This window comes from Rhinopithecus bieti, unplaced genomic scaffold (genome assembly GCF_001698545.2).
Source record: "Rhinopithecus bieti isolate Rb0 unplaced genomic scaffold, ASM169854v2 scaffold_13704, whole genome shotgun sequence".
NCBI lineage: Eukaryota > Metazoa > Chordata > Mammalia > Primates > Cercopithecidae > Rhinopithecus > Rhinopithecus bieti.
This window is the reverse complement of record NW_016808231.1, coordinates 817,831-837,306: the sequence shown is the minus strand read 5'-3', so window position 1 is coordinate 837,306 and position 19,476 is coordinate 817,831. Positions and strand designations below refer to the sequence as shown.

Genomic DNA, 19,476 nt, shown 5'->3' with positions numbered 1-19,476 from the left:
CCCAGCCCAAACCTGCCACTATTCCAAGCACACAGTCAGTGCTCAATAAATCTTTGTTTAATGTGTATGGATAAATGGTTGAAGGAAGAAAAACCTGAAAACATTGGTCCTCACAATTCCCTTATAATCTGTCCATCTTTGCAGATCCTTGATGAATGGTTTGGCCGGACCATCATCTGCTCCTGCACCAAACTTAGCTACGAGCATGCACAGAGCATGATTGAAAGCCCAACTGAGAAAATCCCTGCGAAAGAGCTGCCCCCCATTTCCCCAGAGCATAGCAGCGAGGAGGTACACCAGGCCGTCTTGAATCTCCACCGAATTGCCAAGCAATTACGCCAGCAGCGCTTTGCGGACGGCGCACTTCGTTTGGATCAGGTCAGTACATGTTTTTTTAGTGCAGCCAACAGATTTGACTCGTGCCTGAACCCAGCATGGATGAGGGAAGCTTGGCAGGCTTAGACTCTTCCTTCCTTGCCCCAGTCACCACACTAAAATTTTGTTCTCTGAGGCCGGCAGGAACTAACTCCCTTTCACTCTCCAAATACAGGATATTATGCAGAATATTGTGTATTTTGTATGATTCCACAGGTACACGAGGCCTAATGATATGAGCCAAGGCAAAGAATGGGTCTGTGTGGGTGGCTCTGACCAAAACCCCCAGCTGGTCTTCCCTAGTAAGGCTGTGTCCAGTCTGTGATCCTCACCTCAGGTCTCTACTCAAATCTGTTCTTTAATGGAGGCAAGAATAGGAGACACGGAAATTTAGGAGGCAGCTGACCAGTATCTGATACGAAGCCTTGGAAAAAAAGTATTTCTTCTTATACCTCATCTCCCAAAAGAGTTATTTGTTAACAAATTCCAGGTTAATATCTGAAGAAGCAGAGAACTGAGGAGACTGTAGAACAGCAGTCCTGTTGTTTTGGGCACCAGGGACCGGTTTCATGGAAGACAGTTTTTCCATAGACCGGGGTGGGGGATGGTTTCAGGATGAAACTTCCACTTCAGATCATCAGGCATTAGGTTCTCATAAGGAGTGTGCAGCCTAGATCCCTCGCATGCACAGTTCACAATCGAGTTTGAGCTCCTGTGAGAATCTAATGCCACCACTGATCTGACAGGAGGCGGAGCTCAGGTGTTCATACTCACCCACCACTCACCTCTTGCTGTGCGGCCCGGTTCCTAACAGGTCATGGACCAGTATGGCCCGCGGCCTGGCAGTTGGGGACCCCTGCTGTAGAACATTGGCTATTGAAGAACACATTGGCCTGGATTGTTATTGATAACTCTGAAATCTCACAGCCATGCTGGCAGCCCTCTGGGACTTAGGCAGCTGTCACTTAAACCTGCTTGAATTTCCATGTCTGAGAGTCAGTAACTATTAGGACCCAGGATTTCTTTCTTCATTGCTTGTCAGTATATTACAGAGCAGAGACTGTGTTTTATATTAGGACTTTTTTTCTCCTTCATTTATATTTCTCACCCAAACTCTCCTTCCTTGCTTGTTGTGTGTGCTCTGGGAAGTTTCTATGTGTCTGAAATGAGGTGGGTAGGAATGTGGAACTGTTCACCAGACCGCCTAATGCAGACTTCTTTCGCTAAGCCTGTCAGCTGGGAGAAATCTGAAAGGCCTTATAAAGCCCTCTGATTGAAGTTCTGATTTTATCCTACCTTTTGCAACAGACTTGCACAAATGCTTCTTAGCAGGCATTGCAAAGAGGTTCTGCCCTGGGCCTAGGAAGAAGTGGCTGCCCTCGGGACCAGTGGATGACCTGTCCTGCCTGTGCTTGGCAGAGTCAGGGTAGCCTCTGGAGTTCTCCTGCTCCTCCTTCCCCGACCTGGGCTCAGGCAGCCTGAGCAGCCCTGTCTATGTGAGAATGCTGACAGGGAGACAGGAGGCAGAGCGGACGCTGAGGAAGACAGCAGACGTGGTGGAAGAGAAACTAAAGGCATAGGGGATTACAGAATACCTACTTTCCTTCCTTTAAGAAATCATTCATGGGAGTGTAAACACACTCCAGTTCTCATTTACAGGTGGCTGGCTGATTGTCAAGTCCAAGGACACTTTACAGTTCTTGCTTTTTAGACTTCTGACCTACACCAGGCCCTTTGAAACCCACCTCCTGGTTCTCTGTTTCTCTTTGTACATCTCCAGTAATGTCCTGCTGGCCCCCTTTGCAAGATGCCTCTTGTGCTCACCACTTTAGGGTTGGCATTCCCTGGGATCTACCCCACCTTTATTCTTTCTCTATCCATACTCCCACCTGAGTGACCTCTTGTGAATCTAACTACTAACTGGATGCTAACGAGCCAAAATGTGTCTCTCTATTCATGACCTCCCTCCCCCAGCTCTAGTCTGTCCCCACAATATCTCAGCCAGTGATCATCCTTCCCTCTGTAAAACGCAGTGGTCAGTGATGCAGCAGGTGGCACCGACTGTCTAGTACTGCCTTTTCCCTTGGCCCCTACCAGGGGAGTGGTATGTGTGTTCTCAAACCTGGCTAGGCCACTTGTAGTGTTGTAATTATGCAGTTTAACTAAATATCAGGGAAACTGATCAAATACGAACATAAAAAAGAAGCTGTTGTTTTTATAAAAAACTAAGTTAAATGTTTTGGGAAGACCTGGATAAGGATAAGTCTTTAAAAATTCAGTTGTCAAATGGGATAATCATAAAATCCAGTAAGCATTCTGTGTTCAGATTGCTTCATAAATGTCTAAATTCTCATTATTTTTAAAGAAACCAAATGATAAAGTATGAACAGTGAATTGCAAGTGTAGTTTATTCAGAAAAGACTGTAGAAATCTGGTCAGCGTTCCCTTTTTGAAAGCCTTACATTTAAAAAAATTAATGAATGCATCTGCCTCTGTATAAATCAAAGCATCCGGTGATAGGCTTGTCTCCTCTGTTTGATTCCCTTCTTTTTCTAACTTCTAGAATAACCAGCCAATGGCTATTGAAGCGCATCACGGGAAAGTTTCTGTGATAACGTTTTAGAGACCTCACCCCACCAGTTTGTCGCAAAGTTCAGTTGAATTAAATGTATGAAATACTCTAAAAACTATAGAAGACTGTCAGGTGATCCCAGCTCATATGAGGATGGGGTATAATTGTCAAAATAGAAGAATGATCTCAGATTATTGATAAAGATCTGTTGGCATGTCTCAGAATCAGAGTTTTATTGCTGAAAATGGCTTTGGATATCTGTCTCTCATTGGCCCTCTCAATTTATCAGTTAGAGAGCTGAAACTCCTAAAGGTTAAGCGAGTTGCTTATATGCAAGAAATCCAAATCACCCTGTGTTCACTTTGCCTTCATTTACACCATGCTGACTTGAGAGAGAAAAACATTTTCCTTTCAAGTGGAAAGAAAATCCTCCGAAGTCCTAATTAGGTTCCAGTTAATTAAGGTTTGAAAATAAGGGCTTTGCACCCTTGGAGTTGATTCCTTGGTTCCCCCAAAAACAAGTCGATGGACCCCAGCTTTGGAAGGAGGAGCACATCAATCTCCCACAGCAAAGGACTCTGGTGAGGTCATTTATACATCAGCTAAATGGCCCTATTCAGAAGTCACTGCATTAGTTCTCCTGCCCCTACTGCCTGCCTTGCCCTCACAAAAATCCATTTTTCCTTGGTACTTTTTTGAGTAGCCTACTGTTCAGAATTGTTCTCTGATGCTTTGTTTGCTTCAGACCACTACGTCCGTGCTTTTGGTGGCAGTCCTTTAAAAAAAAAAAAGATCCGTTTAAGCTAGCCTCAAGTAGAGATGAGTCTGTGCGAGGGGGTACGATTTACTTACACATCATGCCCTTAGGTTCAGAATAAGTGTGTAAACCACAAGTTTCACCTTTCCAAGAAGTCAGTTTACCATGATGACCTTCAGAATGAATGGGAGCTGAGTATGCGGCACTAGTATGGTGATTGTTTGTTGAGTTAGGGACCTACTAGTTCCGAAGTCATAGCCTCAGAACTGTCGAGCATCTTGACCACTGTGTATTTGCAGTTGGCAGCGTAGACTGGAGCTGCTTAGCCCATGTCTGAGATAGTGAGCCTCAGCCCTCAGGGCCACCTAGTCTGGCTCCAGTTCCATGAGGGCCATCTACTAGCAGTCTTGTCTACCCTAGTGTGCTGTCATATATTAGCGTATGTATATACTAGTTCATATCCTAGAGCTGTGATGGGAAACAGATAGGGAAGCACTGCCTTCCGGGTGGGATTACCTGCTCCAAATGTCTCCCTTACCTACAGTTCAACCTAGTTCTAAAGAGGTTCTAGGTACATGAAATGACTCATTTGTTTCACTGCTTGGAAAGCAAATGCAGATATCACATGCATTCTTGTGCTTTTTGGTTGGATGGGTTGAGTAATACCCCTTCCAGGTGGTTTCTTCTGTCTCTGTGTTTTCTGCTGCTAAATTAATTCTTGGACTTAACATAGATGTTTGTTTTATTTTGTTTATTTATAATATATGTCTCTCATTTCTGAAAAGGGAGCTCCCATAACAGGGGTCTAGACTTTTTTATGTTGGTAGTAAAAGGAATCATAATGGTTTATAATCATATCCAAATCTTGAGCTTTGGGAGAGGGGGAACTGTTGGAAGTTTGCTGTCTGCCTGGTTCTTGCTCAGTGATTCAGGCCAACTAACAGACTTTGCGGGTGGGGGTCACAGAGTCCCCGGCACTTCTGTTTATTGGGACACAAAGCCTATTCTCAGGCACCTTCCCACTTAGGTCCTTTATAGAGACTGCCTGACTATAATGTGAAGACAAGGCCTCAGGCTTCTTAGCCATGGCATTCAGAAAAGATACCAAGGGAGGGTGGCCGGGGCCAGAAGAATCCCATTATGAAAGTGTCTTGCGAATATTGATTGATTTTAGGAAGCTACACCTACTGCCTGCTGGGGCTCTCTCTCTAGCCTCTTCCTCATCAGTCAGGTGGCAGTACCCAGAAGCCCCTCTGTTTGAGGGCTTCCATGTAAAATAAGCATGAGGTTTGCAGGAAGCTGTGCTCCATCATGGGTCCCCTGACGGGTGGTTAGGGGATGTGAGCAGTTCCTTCTGGGTCACTGACTTTGGGAATTCAGAGGAAGTTGAAGTAGTGGTGGAGGAAACCTGATGTTACCATCTTCCTAGGCAAATTACTCTAAATTCCAGGAGCTTCACAACTGCATCTTATATGAATCCTACTTGGCACAATTTTGAAACTCAAACTGCAGGAAGTTTCTTTGAGTGGACTTGATTATAAAGATAGCCTTGTTAATGGAAATTATTTTTAAATACCCTGGGACCCAAGCCTCAGTGGAATGCTGTTATGTATGACCTTGACCTGGCCCAGCCTTTAAGGCAGGGATTGGCAGATATTTTCTGTAAAGGACCAGAGAGTAAATAGATTAGGCTTTGTGGGCCATGCAGTCTCTGTCTCTGCTACTCAACTCTGCTGTTGTAATGTGAAAACACCAGTGTTGCTTTAAATGGATCAATGTGGCTGTGTTTCAACAAAACTTTAAGAACACTGAGATTTGAATTTTATATAGTTTTCACACATCACCAAATATTGTTCTTCCTTTGATTATTTTTCAGCCACCTAAAAATGCATAAACCAGGCCGGGCGCGGTGACTCACACCTGTAATTCCAGCACTTTGGGAGGCCGAGGTGGGTGGATCACGAGGTCAGGAGATGGAAACCATCCTGGCTAACACAGTGAAACCCCGTCTCTACTAAAAATACAAAAAATTAGCCAGGCGTGATGGTGGGTGCATGTAGTCCCTGCTACTCGGGAGACTGAGGCAGGAGAATGGCGTGAACCCGGGAGGCGGAGCTTGCAGTGAGCCGAGATCACGGCGCTGCACTCCAGCCTGGGTGACAGAGCGAGACTCCGTCTCAAAAAAAAAAAAAAAGCATAAACCAGTCTTAGCGCATGGGTCACACAAAAGCAGGTTTGGCCTGTGGTCCATACTTTGCTGACCTCTTCTTAAACAGCCAGCTAGCAATTCAGCCCTGCTATCCAGTGAGCTTTTAGCAGCTCATCATCACTTCACAGGGAAGCCAGCCTGGGTAATGGAGAGCAGTTGTGCTAAGTTAACTCTCAGGATGGCTTCATGCAATTAGGTAAATTATTCCTTTGATTAGTACCATGCCTATCCAGTCCAATTGGAGGCGGGGAGTAGAGGAATGAATCAGTTTAGCATCAGTTCCCTTATTCCATTTACAGGCAGGTCGCTTTAATTAGCCTGAAGCAAAAGGAGCAGGGGTTCTCATTTCCCACTCTGCAAGCTCAGCAGCTCTTCACAGTCAGGTCTGCATCCCACCCAAGCACACTTTCAGGGATGCTGGCTCTGCCTCTTGTAGGTGTGCTGAAGGTGGGGACTGCTCATGGCAAAATGAAGCTCTAAGGAAACTGTATAGCATTTCTCCCCCACACTGCCCCCACTGCCAAATGTAGCAGTATGTTTTGTTGAATCTGTTTCTGTTCCTTCTCTCCAATACAGTCTCTTTCAAGAAATGAGCATTCCAGCTCTGCTGTTTAATTTGTACAGTATATTTGATCCAAGGTAAGAAGGATGGGTACATTTATCCTGTCTGGCTCTTCCTTGGTCTTATTATTTATGTTGTCACTTAAACACACAAGGAAGCTATTGATCATAGGGTCGAGTATGTTTGTAGACTCATTCTGTTTTCTTAGTCGTAGAGCTTTTCTATAAATAATATAAGAAAATAATGAGAGAGCCAGCAGGCCACACAGAAAATGTAAAGTGATGTGACAGAACTCTGCCGAGAGTGCCATGAGCTCTCTTGGAGAGGACCAGCTCAGTCTCAGGGGTTCAGGGAAGATTTTCCAGCAGAGGTAGTGGGGCACTAGGCCTTCTAAAAGACTTGAGGGTCTAGCTAGGCTGCAAAGGCAAGCAAACTGCTGGTGCAAGCATCGGAGGGATGAGAAATGGCAGATTGTTCCAGGGTGTGTGGTGTAGAGTGCAGAGAGAGAGAGGAGCTAGAGGAGACACAGGCTAGGCCTTGGAGCCTGTAGGAATGAGCCAGGGCAGCTATGGAATGATTTTAAATATGTAAGTGACGTGACCAGAACTGGGTTTTAGAAAGAGCGTCCTGAAAATGAATAGAATAGAGGAAGTTTATAATCCAAGAGAGAAATGATGAGGGTCTGACTTGAGGTAGGGACCGTGGGGTGAGAGAAAATGATAGACCCAAGAGAGGAAGGAAAATCGATAAGCCTGTGGCAAATTGACTCTCTTGATTAGATGCGGAAGGGAGAGGCAGGATCAAAGGCTAGGGATCAGGGAATCGGGTTTCCAGTTTAGGCACGTGGTAGTACTGTGTACCACCAGGGAACAGCAGCAGGGTGGAGGTCGAGAAGAGAGACAATCATTTCCATAACTAGGCCTCTCTGATCCCCAATTCTTTCTTTAGGAAGGAAGCTTTATCATAAAAGTAATATGTTCTCGTGTTAGAAATTTTAGAAAATACAAGAATATAAAGAAGAAATCGTAATCACCTATAGTCCCATCACCCAGAAATAACCATGGTTAATATTTTGGTATAATTCCTTGTGCATTTGCTCCTTACTGCTTCATAGCAGGAGGGAAGGGTGGTGGCTAGCATAACATATGTATAATTTTATTTATATTCTGCTCTTTAATATTATGTAATGAGTTTTCCTGTGTCATTAAAAAATCTTCTAAAACATTATAATGCCTACATAATATTCTGTCATATGAATATACTCTTAAACATTCAGCCACTCCCCAATTTTGAATATTTTGATTAGATTCTGATTTTTTTGGTACTACAAGTAATAGTACCATGGCTATCTGTGTTCATAAATCTTTGACCTGATCTTTGATTATTTTCTTAGGACAGTCTTAGAACTGGGATGATGGCGTCAGGGATATGGATATATTTAAGAAACCTGAAACATATTGCCACATTCCCTTCCCGAGAGGTTGTACCAATTTTATACACTTTCAGTAGCATTGAATCAGGGTATCTTAGATGGAAACATCTGTCAAGAGTTCTCTGCCTGCATGGAGCGCTCTCTCTCGGTCTCGCGCGCTCTCGCTCTCGCATTCTCTCTCTCTCTCTCTCTGTCTCTCTCTCTCTCAGGTGTCTAGGTCTCTGAGATATCCCAGTGGTTGTGGTCTTAGATTATTCCTTCATCTTTCATATTTTGTTTATTTTCATGAGCTGTTCTCCACAAAGAGCTCAGTGTGTCACAGACACTTCTCATTGTGTTACTTATTTTAAAAAGTACTTACAAGGGTCCTAAAATTTAAAACAACCAAAAGAGGTGGTTGAAAGTATCTTGCTAAACTCTTGCTAATGTTGAGACTGGGGAATGACCCCTGCCCCAAATGGAAGTCCTTTCCTCTCATTGGAATCCTTGAAGAAACCCGTTGTGTTTGAAATGGTGCTGAGAACTGTCGTTGCGTTCTCAGATCCTCAGAGATTCTCATTTGTAACTTCACTAGTCTTTTCTCTTACCTCCTGTGTGTATTACCTCTCGGGCATTGTTTGAGTTGATCTGACATGAATAATTATAAGGAAATCCAATTGAAAACAGAATCGCTCTATATAATCTGTACTCCCCTAAGAATTGCTACACTTCTCTTGAGAGCAGTAATAAACAGTACAGGAAGGCTTCTGCCAGAAGTTCAAGGCTTCCATTTAAACATTGACGGCTTATTACTTCAACCATGGAGATAGTTCTAAAATTAGCGAGGCTTGAAGAATATTAGCCTCGTACGTTTTCCCAGTTACCAGTTTTATAATAATAATATTAGCAAATTTTTCATTTAAATTTATTTATCTCATTTATAAAGTAAATCCACAGCCAAGAATGTGTGTTCTCTTAGCTGTTCAGCACCCAGGCTATCTAGGACAGCCTCCGTGGAAGAGAGTGGGAGGAGGAAGCAGCGAGGGGTGGAACAAGCTGCGTCCCTGAGCTTCAGGGAGAACCTGGGAGCATGAATTTCAGCCGTCGCGGGTATTGGAATTTCCCCTTTGAGAAAGAGGAAGAGACAGAGATTGATTTAGTTAATACACTTTATGGAATCAAGGAAAACAATCCATGGTTATGTATCCCAAGGCATGAACAATAGACAAACTTGAAAACTTGACCTAATTATATATAAGCAACATTAATTACAGCCACTTATGTGTGCTGGCCACTATTTCTGGCTTGTTCACGAATGCATAAAAACTAATATGTGTCATTGAGTGTCAGACGAATTTTTTTGAGTGGCTCGTTATTATAACCCTGACCTCTTCATGTGCTCCCTCTCCTGTAGGCAAGTCACCTGGTCATTTACTCATAATTTTCAAAAATTAGAAGGAATACAGGTTGCATTATTCTGGAAGTTGTTAAAAAAAAAAAAACAGACTCAGAGGTGATGTCCGGCCAGCACAGGAGGGATGCTTCCTGTGTGTTACAAATACTGCTCGCAGTTCTGTGAAGGAGCCTTAGGCAGCAGAAGACAACTTTCTACCCTCAAGCTGCTTCAGCAATTTGTGAAGAACTGTATGTACCTTAAAAAACACCCAATAAGATAAAAGCAAGGGCACAGTCTCTTGAAACAGGGCTGACAGAACTGCAAACCTGATGGTTATTCCGTGGGGTGGAATTAGGGAAAGAAGGCCAGTTTGGAGGGTGAAGCCATGAGCCACACTGTGATGAAGGGGAAAAGGAGCTAAAAGGTATGGAGTACCCACGCTGTGAGAGGTAAGGGATTTATCCTCTCACTTCTCTCTCCTCTGAGTTCTGAACCCACTGAGAAATAGTCATACCTATCAGACTGAGATTATTCCATCTATTACTGATGATTTGGGTTTGAAGGCAGTCTAACAGAACAGGCCAGAAGTAATTAATGTAAAAAGAAACGAGTGATTAGTGAGAGGAGAAAGTAGCCAGAGACAGAGAGAACCATGCCCTCTATCAGACTGGGACTGGGGATGGCCCTTGTGTGACCTTCACTGCTAGGTGCCCTTCCAGTGCAGGGTCTGCTGGTGAGGACCAGTGGCTAATGCTTCTGTTCTTGGTCAGAACAGCCAGTACAGATCCTCAGAACTCTGAAAGCAAAATTGACTCCTACCCCACTTCTAGAAGCATTTCACTTGCCTTCTGGTTCTTTCTGCTTGCCTATATTCAGGCTCATTTCTTATAGATGAGGAAAGTCCTACCCCCACCTTACTCCTCCACCTTCACCCTGTGACCTTCTCGGTTCACCTTTCGAAGCTGAAGATTGAAACTCCAAATCCTGCTGCAGAGAAGTTCGCATTTGTTTTTTCCTAGGCAGGGCCAGCCCATCCACCCCTCCTTCCTAGGGTTCCCCTGATACTTTCTTTATACCTGTTACCTGTCTTTGCCACACTGTCATATCATCTTGCCATTTTCCATTTGCTTCCCTGTGTCCTTTTCTAAGATTGTGAGTTTCTTAAGAGTAAAGACAACATCTTGTCCACCTTTGTATTGCCAGCCCCTGCCCAGTGCTCATTTTTAACCAGTCATTTCAAGGTCTTTAAACGTCACTATACATACTGATCTTTTTAAAAGATGATGGTAGCTGTGTTCAGGAGAGTGGATTGTAGCTCTAGAAGAGAGGCATGTTTATATAAGAGGATTAGATACATATTATGAGCCAGGGCGGTTCTCCTTCCTTGTGAATGAAAGGGCCGGGTGTTTATTTGCCGGGGCATCCAGGGTTTAGAACAAGGTATAATGAGGACTTTCTCAAGGTGGAGTTGCCTGAACAGGTGTGAGGAACCAGGAAGCTTTGGCATCCCCAGGGCCTGGCAGTGCTTCTGAGGCATCCTCAGCACTTCGGTGCTCACTTCTCAGACCAACTGTGTCCCCTTCAGGGGAACATGGTGGAAGGGGCACTCCAGGGGAAGGGAAAGAGACCCCAGTGTGCCACCCTGGGAAGGGAGATGCTGGCCTGCTGGCATGGAAAGGTAGGGAGGCACCACACTTCCAGAAGTTTCTCTTGGGTCAGCTACCATAGCTGCTACTCCCTATCCCCATGATGGGGATGAAAGCGATTTGTGTATCAAGGTGGCTGTGCAGTCTAATGCTCCTTCTGCAAAATTCGATCAGAGCCTATTTTTGCTTTTAATGGAGATAATTCCCATAAGACAGAGGTTCTGTGTTAGCTGCTACTGGGCTAAGAAAGGAAGATAACTTATATCCCAGTTGAAGTTGAAAGTGTGCCCAGATGACTCAGACCCAAGCGCCTGGCATCTCCAGGGGACATGAGGTGAGACACAGAGTTCCTGCACTGACCAGGTGATAGATAAGAAACTTCCAGGGGTGAGCAGAGCCCCAGCCAGCACCCCTTGTTCCTCTCAGAGATGTGAACCTTTCAAGTTAGGGGCCTTGACAAATGGAACAGAATTTGGCTCCTCTGGGACCCTAGCTTTTGGGTCATTATACTCATAATTAGGCAGCATTTGGACTCTCTTCTTTCTGTTCACGGGACACACTGCACGTCCTTGCCCTGCCTCCATGTCATACTCCACGTCACTCAAATGTGAGCCAAACAGCTACATCAGAGACGTGGAATTCTTTGACGTTAGTAAAACCTGCATTAGGGAAGGGGAACCCTTGCAGCTGACCCTTAGATTTCAACCATGACTGCTTCTTGGGACAGGCCCAGTTTATTTCAGTTTTCATTGTTAACAGAGAACTGGGGCTCTGCTGCTAAAGCTGGAATCCTTTTGTTCTGTTTGCTGTCTGTCCTGACTGAGTTTCCCCAAATGCTGCTTTCACCTTGCCACTCAAGAGCCTGCAGTCTTACTAAGTAGATATCATGGATCAGTAAGATTTCAAAAAATATTTTGAAGACAAGATATAATAAGATTGTTGCCTTTTTGTTTTACCAAGCAAGGACATTTTCTTTAAAAAGCCAGTTACCATCTACTATCTTCATTGTTTTGTAAATGAAAACATTTTAGCATCAAAACAAAGACGACATAATTTTACAATATAGAGCAGTCTTTTACGTTGACTTGGTTGAGCTTGGTGGAAACCTATTTAATTGTCTCATCTTTTTCTCATTTTGTTGGATCTCAAACCAGCCAGTGAGAATGACTGGATTTCTACATCAGATCTAAGTGCCCCTGCCTTTGGGGGCCTCTGTCAGGTACCCTGGTGTCCCCACTTCCCACTAAACCCTATCCTTCCTCCTCCCTCCTGCCTTGCCTCTGTAGAGTCTGGGCCTCCATTTGCTCCCTGCAACCCTACACACCTCACTCCCTCCAGAAGCCTGCTCCAAATATACTTCCTCTTCCTCCAATATCTCTGGCCCCATTCCCCATCTGTCCCCTAGGTGCCTGGTGCGGAACACCATCAGCTCTCATTCATTTTGTTTTGCGATTTTCTTTCTTCCCTTTTTATTTTCCTCCCTGCCTGCATTCTTGACTGTAAGTGTTGAGAAGGCAGGTGTCTTACTGTTGCTTCTTTCAGATTTGTAAATCTAGCATGGTGCTAGGCACAGAAGAGGTATGCAGGCCTTTAGTGGGGCATCACTAGGCTAGCTCAGAGCTGTTCACAGTGATCTGGATGTCACCTCTGAGGTCCATGGGTGCCCAGGGACACTGTGCCCATTGTATTGTCTACAAGGTGAAAATGTGGTACTGCTCTTCCTCAAGAAACTCCCACATTTTTGAAAGAATGGTAATATTGTAGCATGGTTTGTTTTGCTTTGTAATACTTCTTGATTCCCTTGTTAAGTGACATGGCAGACATTTTTAAACTAAAGACAACTTAAGAGCTTTAAATTATTTTATAACTTTAAAATATTCCTTTTGATTTATCTTTTTAATTGCCCACTTTTTTTAGTATCTACCAGGTACAAGGTACTCTGCTAGGTATCGGGGATATAGACAGGGTTAGAACATGGTCACAGCCCTCAGAGTAGCTTACTGTCTCCTGGAGGACATAGAGGCAGATGGGACAGGGGTGCACAGGAAGAGCTGGGCAGCGGGCTGCACCTGCGCCAGGCATGCACGTGACTGCTTTCGTGTAACACCAGCTGTGGTTTGAAGGGGGCCACTTTCAAAGTCGATTAGAAATGTAGGAACTCTGTTTAAAAGTTTTCTCCTAGCAACTTGCTCTTATACTAGAAATGTTGAAAACAAATTAGAAATTATTTAATTGCTCCTCGAATTGTGACCTCCTGGGGTAAAAGACATCTGCCAGACTGGAAGGAGATGAGGGCAACACCCAGGGAGGGGATCCCAACAGGTTTCTTACCTGCTTGTCAGCATGAGGCTGGTAGCTTCCTAAGTAAGATGTGCTAATGAATAACAGTCTACTGGGTTCGAAGCACATTTGAACAGAGAGCTGTGACTGAGCTCTGAGAATGCTGGCGGTTTGGCAGTTTGGAACTGATTTGCTACTATCAGTTTTGACCTGTAAATAACAGGGAGCTCTCCCCTTTCATTCTCCTGCCTGCCACCTGCCAACCAAGCTCTCAGACTTACCCACCTCACTGGTGGCTGTGCCAGAGCACAGCTGAGCTCACCTCGAGGGGAGCAGAGCTCCTGTCTTTCCTGGACCCCCCGGCTGCCTAGTTTCCTGGCTGGGATTCCTGACCCCTGGTTGCCAAGACTACCTTGTTGGTCCCTGGGGAGTTCTGCCCTGTTTGCCCAGAGGCCTTGCTCAGACTTGTTCCTTTTTGGTACATGTTTCCTCTCCAGACTGCCCCAGGCCCCAGCTCTCAGCTCTCCTGTTGCTTCCAGCTTCCAGTCAATGACTATTTATTTAAGCATCTCCTGTGCAACAAGAGAATGTAGTGATCAAGAGCATGGACCCTGGGTCAGACTGCTTGAGTTCTGATCCTGACTCCCTCACTTAGCTGTGTGGCTGTAACTCTTCCGTGCCTCAGTTTTATTGTCACTGAAATGGAGAGCATAACGGTACCTGCGTTATGGGGATATTAGGTTAGATGAGTTGTACCCATAAAACACTTGGAACAGTGCCTGACACGTAGCAAGCACCCGACAGGGATTAGCTGTGTGGCCAGATGCTGAGAAGGGGCCCATTTCTATCTTCACAGAAGAGCTACTTTAACACAGAGGTGAACATAGAAGGACTACAGTCAACGGTGATGGCCATCGCCTCCTTTATGTACCTTCCAGTCGATTTGGGGGGGCGGGGGAGGATTTGAAATGTAAATGCAAGGCAGGGTGAGCCTCATTGACCCCTGCAGGGAAGCAGAACAGTCTGGTTTGGCTAGGTCCCTGAAGGGGAGCTCCATGGTGAGGGATCAGCCTAGGCATGGTGGTACTGAGTTCCTTAATGAGGGTAAGATTTGGGAGCAAGGAAGGCAAGGAGATGCAGTTTTGTACATCACACCGCAAGTCACACAAATCAAGGAAGGCAGTTTTGTACATCACACCGCAAGTCACACAAATGTGAGCTGCGAAATATTTCATCCTGTATTGATAACTAGACCATAGTGTGCATCACACCCGCTAACGTTGTTGCAGCTAGAATGTTTCCAGTTTTTGCTGTGATAAATAACACTGCAATTAATAATCTTATGCATAAAATTCAGAAATCATTTTGGATTATTTCCTTAGGAGTACATTCTTAAAATTACTAGGTTGAAGGAAATTAACTTTTTTTCTGTGCTACTTTTCTCTCTTACTACCTTTTATTATTTTATTATAAAAGTAACACATATTTATTTTATAAAAATTTAGAGATTGACCAAAAGCAGCCATTGGTCACCTATCACTGAGTAGTAACATTTTTCTATATATCCTAAGGCATGTACATTTTTAGAGCTTTCGACTTTGAGATTACAGTCACACATTGCTTAATGACAGGGACACGTTCAGAGAAATATGTCGTTAAGTGATTTTGTCATTGTGCAGCATCATAGAGTGTACTTAGACTAACCTAGATGGGATAGCCTGTGACCCATCTAGGCTTTGTGGTTTACACAGTTGCTCCTAGTCTACAGACCTGTACAGCATGTGACTGTGCTGAATACTACAGGCAGTTGGAGCACAATGCTGTGCATTTGTATACCTAAACATAGAAAAATACAATAAAAATATGGTATTCTTATCTTATGGGACCACTGGCAGATATGGGGCCCATCGTTGGCCAAAACTTTGTTAATTCTGCACATGACTGAATTTTACAGAAAGTTGAGACTAATTTAGGTTTTCCTCAGCAGGAAACAATAGTGCATTGTCACTGCCTCTCACCAAATTGAGAGTTTGTGGGTTTTGTTTAATCTTTGTTAGGATGATAGATTGGAAATTGTGTTTTATTATTGTTTTGACTTGCATTCGTTTTCTTGCTTGTGGGCTCAATCAACTCTTCAATCCTGTTTTTGCCATTTCTGTGAAAGGGTACATTTTACCATTTTATATGCTATCACTAGAATCTTATAATACCTTAAGCACTAGACCTACCAGCCACATTTAGCTAAAATCACTTTTTTTCCATACTAAGGTATACTTACATACAGTAAAATCCACCCTTTTTAGTGTACAGTTCTGCAAGCTACACATATAGTCGTGTAATCACCACCACAATCAAGATATAGAATAGTTCCATCACCCCAGAAAATTCCCATGTGCCCCTCTGTAGTCAGTTCCTCTTCCCTAGCCTCAGCCTCTGGCAACCAACAACCTGTTTTGTCTCTTTCTAGTTTTGGCTTTCCAGAATGTCATACAAATGGAATCATTCCGTTGATAGCATTTTAAGTCTGGCCTATTTCACGTAGCATGAAAGTGCCTTTGAGGGTCGTCCATGTTGTTGTGTGTATCGGTGGTCATTCCCTTTTGTTGCAGAGTAGTATTCTGTTGTATAGATATACAACAGTTTATCCACTTACCAGTTGAAGAATATTTGGCTTGTTTCCAGTTTTTGACAATATGAATAATGCTATATTTGCCTATAGGCTTTTGTATGACCATTTTTTCCCATTTCACTTGGGTAGACATTTGCAGTAAGATTTTCAGGTCATATGGTAAGTGTGTATTTAACTTCATAAAGAACTGCCAGTTTTCCAAAGTCACTGTACCACTTTGCATTCTCACCAGCAAGGTATGAGAATTCTATTTCTTTTTTTTTTTGAGATGGAATTTCACTCTTGTTGTTGCCCAGGCTGGCGTGCAATGGTGCAACCTTGGCTCACTGCAACCTCCGCCTCCTGGGTTCAAGTGATTCTCCTGCCTCAGCCTCCCAAGTAGCTGGGATTATAGGCATGCGCCACCACACCCAGCTTATTTTTTGTATTTAATAGAGAGGGGTTTCACCATGTTGGTCAGGCTGGTCTCAAACTCCTGTCATCAGGTGATCTACCCGCCTCGGCCTCCAAAAGTGCTGGGATTACAGGCTTGAGCCTCCATGCCCGGCCGAGAATTCTATTTCTTATGTGCTTGCCAGCACTTGGTATTGTTAGTTTTTTGTTTGTTTTGTTTTTCAGGTATGCCAATAGGTGCATAGTGATATTTCATTGTGGTTTTAATTTGAATTTCCCTAATGACAAATTCTGTTGAGCATCTTTTCATATGTATACTTGCTGTCTGCATATCTTCTTTGGTGAAGTGTATGTTCATATCTTTTGCCCAGTTTTAATTGGGTTATTTGGCTTACTACTGAGTTTGGAGAATTGGTTTTGGTTTTTTTTGTTTGTTTTTTGAGACAGAGTCTTGCACTGTCGCCCAGACTGGAATTCGGTGGTGCAATCTCAGCTCACTGCATCCTCCGCCTCCTGGGTTCAAGCGATTCTCCTGCCTCAGCCTCCCGAATAGCTGGGATTACAGGCACCCACCACCACACCCGGCTAATTTTTTTATATTTTTAGTAGAGAGGGGGTTTCACTATGTTGGCCAGGCTTGTCTCAAACTCCTGACCTTGTGATCTGTCCTCTTTGGCCTCCCAAAGTGCTGGGATTACAGGCATGAGCCACCACGCCCGGCCTGGAGAGGTTTTTTTGTTTTGTTTTGTTTTGTTTGTTTTTAAATATTTTATACACAAATCCTCAACCAGGTTTGTGATTTGCAAATACTTTCTCCCAGTCTTTGGCTTGTCATTTCATTTCTTCTCTCTCCATTCTCTCTGGCTTGTCTTCTCCTCTCTTGTGAAAAGCGGAAGTTTTCATTGTTATGAAGTCCAGTTTATCAATGTATTTTATGGATTGTGTTTTGGTGTCATACCTAAGAAACCTGTGACTAATCCAAGGCCAGAAACATTTTCCTCTGTTTGCTTCTGAAGGGTTTTAGGGTTTACATTTTAGGGTCTACGTTTTAGTTTCTCACTTTTTTAAAACATATTTCCCAGGCCTAGAAGTTTCTTTTGGAAAACAGTTCCACCTGAGAAGATTTGGGATGGAGTTGGTCCTAGGAGCCTTGCCAGACATGGTGCTCTCTGTGAGCCATCTGAAAAGAAGGTGTGTGCCTTAGAAGTTGCCACAGGGGTGGCTTTTAAACAGATACCAGGCTTCTCTGGCTTAAGATTTGGCATCAAACTGAAGATGGTATCGTTTGAAAAGAGGGTATGGGATGATTAGAGAAGAACCTCCAAACTTTCTAGATAAATCCTTCTAACTGTTGCACACAGTTGAAATGATGAATGGTGCCAAATACAGGACTTTGCCGATTACATGCGAACACCCATGTCAGTGACTCACCCAATCATGCTTTAATCTCATAACTGAGAGGTTTTAAAAAATTATAGTCAACAAGGCAGCTTGCTAGTTATGACTGCCATTGGAATGGAGTTTTCCTCAGAACAGCTGGAGTGTAATGTGGTGGGAAGAAAGCCTGGTGTGGGTGAGAGGCCAAGGATTGCCTGCCTGGGAAGGATGTGCAGCTAATGTTTGATAGAAATCTGTGAGGTGACCAACCTCAGCCAAGCTAAGCAGAGGCCCTCCAATCACTGCAGCCAAAGTGCTCAGAAAACAACATTGATAATCAGCACTGTGTCACTCACGGCAAGACAGATAAAACACAGCTGTCTTCAAGAAATGCATGGTCCAGTGTGTGATCCATGCTAGGTTGTAGAAGCTGGCAGAAGATTCCAGTTCCAGTAAGGCAAGGCAGTTGAGAGCAGCCTGGAAATGGCTTCTCCAAGAATGTCCCAGGCAGAGCATTGCCATGGGTTGGTTTGTTCTGGGTTGTACGGGCCATTGGGTGGCTGTGTCAGAGGAAGGGTCGCAGTGGTAGTGGGAAGTGTTGGGGATGTAACCAGGGATGATCTGGAGGAACTTGTCTGCTCTGCCTTGAAATATGAGTGTTTTAGGCCATGCACGATGGCTCATGCCTGTAATCCCAGCACTTTGGGAGGCCGAGGTGGGCGAATCACAAGGTCAGGAGATCGAGACCATCCTGGCTAACACGGTGAAACCCCGTCTCTACTAAAATACAAAAAATTAGCTGGGCGTGGTGGCGGGCATCTGTGGTCCCAGCTACTTGGGAGGCTGAGGCAGGAGAATGGCGTGAACCTGGGAGCTGGAGCTTGCAATGAGCCAAGATCGCGCCACCGCACTCCAGCCTGGGTGACAGAGCGAGACTCCGTCTCAAGAAAAAGAAAAAGAAATAATGAGTGTTTTCTCGAATTCAACTTGGTGCTGTTGAAGCATTTTACATACAGGAGTTGTGGGATGGGACCTCTTTTTTAGAAAGATCTCTTTGGCAGCTCTGTAGAGAATGAGTTGGAAGGGGTCAAGGTGTATACATCAAGGAAGCCAGTTAGATGGCTATGGCTGTGTGCAGGTGAGGCCACATAGCTGACAGGAAGGAACAGATGAGAGAAGTGGAATCAGAACCACAAAAGGGAGGGGGGACACCTGGATACACCCAGGTTTCTGACAGCCAGGAAGATGTGCCACCCAGGAGCATCATCAGCACCACCCAGGGGAGGAAGAGCAAGCATCGGATGGAGACCCTCCAAGCTTGAGGTGCATGAGCTGCCAGATTAAAGACACTTGCCAGGTGGCTGCAGTGGAAGTCTGTTGCTCCTTTCCTTCCTTGTCACAGGCTGCTGCCTCTGAGTTAAAGAGACATGGGAAGCATCAGGATTGCTCATACCTCCCAAAGTACAGCAGGAAGGACTAAAAGCAATATGAAATCTAGTTGGCGAGACCACGGTGAGCCACACAGGCCCTTAGGAGCAGCGTGTGGCACCCATGAAAGCCTCCTTCCCCTGACAGTGAGCCCAGAGGCTACTGTGGAGCAGGAGGAAACCAGCCATCCTTCCTCCTTGCTCGCACCCTCCCTCCTCACCTCCTACTCTCTGTCTTTCCAGCTGAGCCCTTCTCATTTATTTAAAAAAAAAAAAAAAGTGAATTCACTCCCAGTCCTTTTGAAACCCAACATGTCAGTGATAGATGAGGGCGTATTCTATAACTTCAAAGGAGAAAAGTTGAGTGAGTGAATGTGGGCCAGAGGAGTTGAAAAGTCCAAGGGAACAGGAGACCCATGGGGTGACCCCACCATCAGGAGGA

The 19,476-nt window shown here is 44.5% G+C and overlaps 1 protein-coding gene across 1 annotated transcript in view; it reads left to right on the top strand.

Annotated features, from left to right (window-relative positions):
- Window positions 1-19,476, top strand: part of DIS3L2 (DIS3 like 3'-5' exoribonuclease 2) — a 390,397-nt gene that overhangs the window by 315,912 nt on the left and 55,009 nt on the right. The window contains exon 13 of the mRNA XM_017886189.1: window positions 145-378. Within this exon, the coding sequence (XP_017741678.1) occupies window positions 145-378 (234 nt within the window). The remainder of the gene's footprint in view (window positions 1-144; window positions 379-19,476) is intronic.